Source organism: Condylura cristata, unplaced genomic scaffold, assembly GCF_000260355.1.
Source record: "Condylura cristata isolate star-nosed mole 26May11 unplaced genomic scaffold, ConCri1.0 scaffold00014, whole genome shotgun sequence".
Classification (NCBI taxonomy): domain Eukaryota; kingdom Metazoa; phylum Chordata; class Mammalia; order Eulipotyphla; family Talpidae; genus Condylura; species Condylura cristata.
Window position 1 is genome coordinate 25,930,051 of NW_004567115.1, and position 7,147 is coordinate 25,937,197.

At 45.9% G+C, this 7,147-nt stretch overlaps 1 protein-coding gene across 1 annotated transcript in view; it reads right to left on the minus strand.

The window, feature by feature from the left end:
* Window positions 1-743: 743 nt before the first annotated feature.
* SFRP1 (secreted frizzled-related protein 1) overlaps window positions 744-7,147 on the minus strand; it is a 45,520-nt gene continuing 39,116 nt past the window's right edge. Inside the window, exon 3 of the mRNA XM_004682265.2 lies at window positions 744-1,066. Within this exon, the coding sequence (XP_004682322.1) occupies window positions 744-1,066 (323 nt within the window). The remainder of the gene's footprint in view (window positions 1,067-7,147) is intronic.

Here is a 7,147-nt window from a genome sequence, read left to right on the forward strand (position 1 = left end):
TTTCCTTCCACTCACACAGAGGAGGCACGTGGCGCCCCACACAGGACCAGAGGACCAGAGATTACATCACACGCTGAGGCAGCTGACCCACACCGCCTGAGGCCTGAGAATCACAAGGTTTCCTTAGTTTTCATGGTTATCTCCTGTACTTGTGCTTTCTTGCTGCACCTTCTACTTTCTGTAGCTGACCTCACTTTGTACATGTCTTGTGTATCTGTTTCTATCTAAAGCAGGTAGAAAGAGAAAATAGTCTGGCACTAACCCATCGTTAGAACTTCCTACTTTCAAAGGCGTAGATTCAGCTGGTGGATTCACAAGCATGTTTGTAATCATACAAAGAAAGTTGCAGAGCTGACTTTTTGCTGCTGTCTCTCACTTTTTTGTCCAATCCCCCTTTTTTACTGGCAATATGTTCTTACTTAGTGACTGTGTCTCTGGTGGAAGTTTTTGCACCTCCTTTTACTTAGCAATGTGCTTTTGTTCCACACTGTAAAACTTAAAGAGCTCCCTAAGCTAAATGGTCTCCCTTACCTGGGCATGCGGCTTTAAATATTGGCTATACTGGGTTCTGGAGCATGGCTATGGAGGGGCAGAAGAGGGGTGCTGCAGGAATAAGGCAATGGATGACAGCGGACTTCACCAACAGGGGAGCAAGGAGTGTGAACGCCCTGGTTCAGGGTGATCTGTCCAGCCCCCACCCCGCACCCAACCCAAGGCTCCCTCCCCACCCAGCCCCATGAGAATCACTTAAAGACAGATTGGAAAGTGGGACATTCGTGATTTTTCATCTTCTTCATGAAGTTTTTGAACTCCTTGTTTTTCTTGTCCCACTTATGGATTGCCGTCAGCAAGTACTGGCTCTTCACCTTCCGGCCCATGATGAGGAAGTGGTGGCTGAGGTTGTCCAGTTGATGGCAGGGGCAGTCTGCCCCGTTCTTCAGGTACAGGACAAGCTTCTTCAATTCCTTCTTCTTGATGGGCCCCAACTTCAGAGGCTTCTTCTTCTTGGGGACAATCTTTTTGTCACCATTTTCTTTTTTCACTTCTTTGATTTTCATCCTCAGTGCTAGAGGTAGTGAGGACAAAGAAAGGGAGAGAAGGGGGAGAAAAAGCATTTAGTTGCCATCTAAAATAACCCAAATACACAGCAGAAGGTGGAGATGACATAAAAGGCAAATAGGAAAGCAAGGAAAGGCAGGAGGAATTCTACCTGGTGGAGAAAAAGCTTCTCATGGCCTCTCAGTGGTTGAGCCTTGAGATTCTCAAATAAAATTGCAAGACCAAATGACATTTTTTTTTTAATTCAGTGACTCAGAATATGGTATAATGCTTTAAGAGTAGACAAGGATCATAGAAGTTGTGGTATAGATACATGTGGAATACTACTCAGTGACCAAAAGAGATGAACTCATGCCACTGTGGCAATGTAGATGGAAGGGATCATGCTTGGTGAAGTAAGCCAGAGGAGAAAGATAAATACCAGATGGGGTTAGTTATATGTGGCATATAGAGAAACCAAACAAAGGGTCAGACAAAGACAATCTATAAAACCAGCGCTTGAAAACTGACCATAGATCTGTGGCACCCACTAGGGGAGGAGAGGAGGGAGAAGCAGGGAGGAAGGATGAGAAACGGGGAGGAGAAGGGCACAATGGACTGTGGATACTCTAGTGGTGGAGAGTCACGACAACTACACCTTGGGGAGAAATCCTAGTCACAATATTAACAAGGATGTAAAACAATGTACTTCATTAACAAGCTAAATATATCTATAATTAAAAAGAGGATCAAGCAATCCAGTATGATCCACATCATTTGATGCTATTGCTGGTCTCTACTTTAGCATTCATAGGAAAAAACCTCCTGAGCTGTTTGGTTGTTTTTAAGGAAAATTATTGATTTTGCTTTTTGTTATCCAGGGGACCCAAAATTCCCAAAGTTGGGCTCTATAAACAAGACAGGATCTATGTGTGCATAGCCAGCAAGAGGAAAGTGAATGAGCACCTCAAAATATCATGGTTAGGTGTACCCAATATCAACTCTCCCATCAGCACTGGAGAAACCAGAGTCCCCAGCAGCAGGCCACTAACCAACCACTAAGGGTCCCACCCAAGTTCCATGCTGAGTAGAACACACAGGACCAAACTCTACTGTGACCTCCTGCCAAATCAGAGCGGGTCCTGGCGATGCTCACAGGTGCTCGTGCCCCCCTCCCCCGCCCCTCTCTGATAGGGTCCTCAGGCTGCTTCTGTGCTCGCCGCAAACCATGCAGAAAGGGAACTAGTACAACCACCAACCCTGCCTTCTCTCTTTGTCTCGGCAGACCCTGCATTTTTTTTTTAAAGATTTATTTATTTATTCATACAGAACTGGGTTTCAGGCCAGAGATGCGGAAGGTGAGAGGATTCACCAGAGACAGAGTGGGGAGCAGAACAGGCAGATTAATGAAGTACACTGCTGAGGGGAGCAGCGGGCGGGTCAGGAGAGGTCTGCCTCGCCATGTGGATCTCCTCCAGGGCAGGCGGGAATCGAACTCATGCGGAAGTGGCTTAAGCTTCTTAGTGCTGTGCTTTAGCCCGCTGCGCCACCAGGGAGGGCCTGAGACCCTGCATTTTAATGGTATTTTTTTAACCTGTGGATCAGATACTTTAGTAATGGCTACCTGGGGCCAACTGAAGATCAGTTCAGAAGGAGACATTTCTGTCACCTGGAAATGAACACCTGCTGTTGCTGTCACCAGACCTCGAGGACCAGCTCCAGATAATTATAAAGAGACTGAAGATCGTTTTCTAGATGCTAGTCACCAGATAATTTGTACATTCTCTGAATCCTCATGAATTCAAATTGACCAACCGCCCACTTTTTAATAACTCAAAGCTTTCATGAGGAATTGTGTGAATCTAAACTAAGCAACAGTAGCTAACAATTACAAAAGCATATGGCATGCAAGGAAATATGCTAAGTATTTTCCATGCATTTCCTCAATTAAACTTAACAAGGTCATGAGAAAGGTACAATTATGTCCCCCGAAACAGGTGAGATAACTGAGGTGTACGGGTTAAATTTACTGGCTCGAAGTTGCTAATCCTAAATATAAACCCATGTCTGAATGTACCCTTTTAATCACCATGTAATTCATGGCTGACTACGGTTGCAGAGTTATTTAGAATGGCTGCAAAATGTAGTGTGTGACTAAATAGACCGACAAAAGTAGGGGGAGACGATCAGACCCTGTTCTCAGTTTCACCCACATTCAAAAGTGATTTGAATTAGAAAATGGTGAAATGAATCCTCTTGGTTGATGGAGCTACTCCAGCAAGCTGCATTTGTGAAGGTCTCATGATTAAATTTTTAGTTGATTAAAAAACACACCCTTGGCCCTCCCTGGTGGCACAGCTGGTTAAAGCACAGCGCTAAGAAGCTAAAGCCACTTCAGCATGAGTTTGATCCCTAGCTCCCTCGGAGGTGACCCACATGGCACAGCAGACCTCTCCTGACCCGCCCGCTGCTCCCCTCAGCAGTGTACTTTGAAGATGTGCCTGTTCTGCTCCCCACTCTGTCTCTGGTGAATCCTCTCACCCTCCCCATCTCTGGCCTGTACCCCAGTTCTGTATGTATAAATAAATAAATCTTTAAAAAAGAAAAAAAAAACCCACACCCTTGGTAGCCCAAGAATAAGGAAGAGGGGAATTCCTAGGAACAAATTTTGAACAAAGGTGTCAAACTCAGTAAATTAAACGTGCTCCAGCCACAATCATTTTCTTACAAAAAAAAGGAAAAAAAATCTCACCAAAAGAGTTCCAGACCCTGACGCCTACTTAACTCACATAAAATCCTAGGCCTGGTACCTCTTAAGAAATGCCTCACTCCCAAGGGTGACGGAAGGTTCAGGAACTGGCAGGAAGCAACAGAATGCTCTTGCTGAGGATTAACCTAGACCTCCCGGGGTGGTCTTCCCAGCACACATGGGAGTGGGCTGAACAGTTTCCATCTTTAACTCTCTCCCCAGCCCTAACCAGCCAGTGCCATAGTCTGGCGTTTCAGACTATGCAGAACTCCCACCCCCACCATGGAGAGGAGGTAGTGGTTGAACCAGTGGGGAGCATGCAGCAAGTAGAAAGCAGCAAAATCCACCCCGAGACCTCAGCCCAGACATGCCCAAGCAGGCCCACACCCACATAGCTTCCATGGTTGGCTTCTAGACCGTGTACCTGCTGTGGTCCTGTTCACTTGAGAAAAGACTTCACTTATTCTGGCCTGTGGCTCCTTGATGAGGAAAGTGCTCATCAGCATTGGCGAAGGATCAGCTACGAGACTCACTATCCACACTAAGGCTAAACCAAATCTCTGCAAAGTAGCAAGCAAGGCTGGAAGAAACCACTTATCAAAAAAAATGGCAGCAAAGAGAACCACGTGCAGTCAGGCAGTGGGAACAATACTGTTCCTTTCACAAGACCCTCCAAGAAGCAGCCCCAAGATGTTAGATGAGTCCCGATCTACTCTCCAGAATCAAAGGCTGAGAAGCAAGCATTGAGAGAAGAGCCATGACTTACACCGCCAGGAAAGATGAAAGCATTCCCAGATGACAACATGGGCATCCTCTTTTCTACGGAGAGGTGAATCACCATTTACTGAGCACCCCCACAAGCTGGACTGCATATAGGAGCCAGGGAAGGTGCCCTGTGCCTGATTCCAGCAATGCTCATACAGCCATGTCAAGAAGGCATCAACATTACTTATTACAATCAAGGAGAATGACTCGGACAAAGTACTGACAATACAAGGCCACAGTTTGTACCAGGAAGATAAAGACTAGAACCCACACCGAACCCCAAAGACCACACTCTTTCCTACTATACCATGACTCAGTTTAAAATGATATTGCTTCAGTGGAAACTATTTCACTCTTTTGATTGTGTTGCTTTTAATCACAACTCAAATCAAAAATTAATGTTCCTTTGCCATGACCGTGTAAAGGAATTTAGTTTACATAGGTGGGGGGAACAGTGAGGGGAGGGGGGAGCTCAAATGATGAAAATGTGTTATGCATTAAGCTCTTTATTTCTTGCCATTTGGCTCACTTTCTTTTTTTGAGGTGGGGAGAGTAGGAAAGGAGGAGGCACATATGGCCAGAAATTACTAACATCTTTCCATCTTTCAAGGGTTTATTTTAGGGATGCAGATTACCAACAATGTTTGGATAGGCGATTAGCCGTTCGAGGTTGATTTCCCCATGCCTCGTGGATATGTGCGCAGCCCCCACCATGCCACATCCAGGGGCTACAGGGACCAGGGAGGAGGCTGGCCCAGGAGCAGCCTGGGACTGACCCTCACTTCCTCTCCCTGCTTCCCCTCAGCACCCCTGTGCCGAAAGTGCCTGGACCCCCAAGATTTCACCATGGTCTGCGTTCACAGTTTGCAGTACAACCGGAGGAAAAACCCCAGGAGACAGCAGCGGGATGAAGGCTAGGGTCCGGGGTTCTAACTGTATGACCACAAAATCTGGTTTGGGGCTCCCCAGTCTCAGTTTCCATCTGTGACGTGTACAGTGCCGTCTGACTGCCAGTCTGCTGAGCTCCACCCAGGGGGTCCGTGCTGCATAGGGAAGCCAGGGAACACCTCCCCCACACTGCACTCCTTCTCTTAGTCTCGGGTGCCCTCAGTCTCGGGTGCCCTCTCACTCCAGGGGTGGGGGTGCTGCCACATACGCCACGGGCCCTTGATCCCTGCTGCCTGTAATTACAGGGCCCTGAGATAAAGCAAAACAAGGCAGCAAACAAAAGCACTTTTTGTTTTGTTTTGTTTTGTTTTTAGCAACAACTCAACCTACTCCAGGCATACCTTGTATTCCCATCTCTCACCTTGCCAACAAGAATTTAGAGGCCCAGAAACCTCAAAAGCCCAGTTAAGGTTGCAGTTAGGGGCTGTTTGAGTCCTTCTCAGAAATCTTAAAATATATTCAGGTAGACAGTTTCATCCTACCTTCAGTCACCCAAACCATTGTTTTGCATACAAATTACACTTTCTTGGTAGCTTTCCCATGAGGTTTACCCATACTTCTGTGCTAAAATGAAAACAGGAAACTCTATACCCACCCCAAACCAACACTGTTCAAAACCTTCCTCCTGACCTCCTTATTTATTCTAAAGTGCCTCCATGCTTCCAATAACCAGACAGGGAACACAGATAGAAGGCCAGTATTGGCCTAGGGCCAGTCATTTATATAATGTGGAAATGCTACAGGAATGTAAGAAGGATCTGATGGGAAGGGTGAGTTAGAGTCTTCTCTGATTATAGATAGGAATTACAGTGAGAGTGGAGAGAAAAGAAGAGAAAGAGGGACCCAGAAAGCACCTTCACTGAAGGGAGAGGATGAAGAATTTCTGTAAATCATCAGACGCCAAAGTGGAAAACTAAGCATGTTGATGTCTCAAAGAGAACAAGCAGCAGAAAAGTATTTCTAATGAAGGGAATCGCAAATGTTTCAGAGTTTAAGGATGAATGTGAGACGAGATTGCTCACCTAAGGGTCACTGATGACCTGTGGGAGCCAGGACCCAAAAGGGCAAGTGAATTCCAGAGAGTTAATAACCAGTGGGGCTGGGGGTAAAATGGAAAGGCATGTTGTGCTACCAGCCACCCGTTTCTGCAATGTCTGCGGAGTTGCCACTGGCCACTGCAGTCAGACATATTAGATTGAACATATACAATCATTCCCACTCCTTCCTGAAGTTTAAAATTATAGTTTTTTGTTTTTAAAGAAGTCATAAACACATGCAAGAGAAAGGAAACAAGAACTTATCAATGTTTAGTGTAATAGAAAGTAAATGGATGGTGGAAGCTGGTTGACAGGGAGAGCGAAAGCTGAAAGCTATTTGCTTACAGATAGAGATGATAGTAAGAAGCTAGCCGATTTCCACTGCAGGACCCTGAAATGCTCACAAACTGGGGGCGCTGGCTTCTGAACTCCATGAGAGAGGTGGCATTACAGAAACTGTTTTGGGTTTTGTGGGGGTTTTTTTGGTTTTTTTTTTTCAAATTCTGAATAAGGATACTTCAATCCGCTGGCCCCGGCCATGAATCCAGGTGACGGCTCCCTACCAACTCCAGCAGCAGCGAAAAGGTTTATTCTTTTTTTTTTTTTTTTT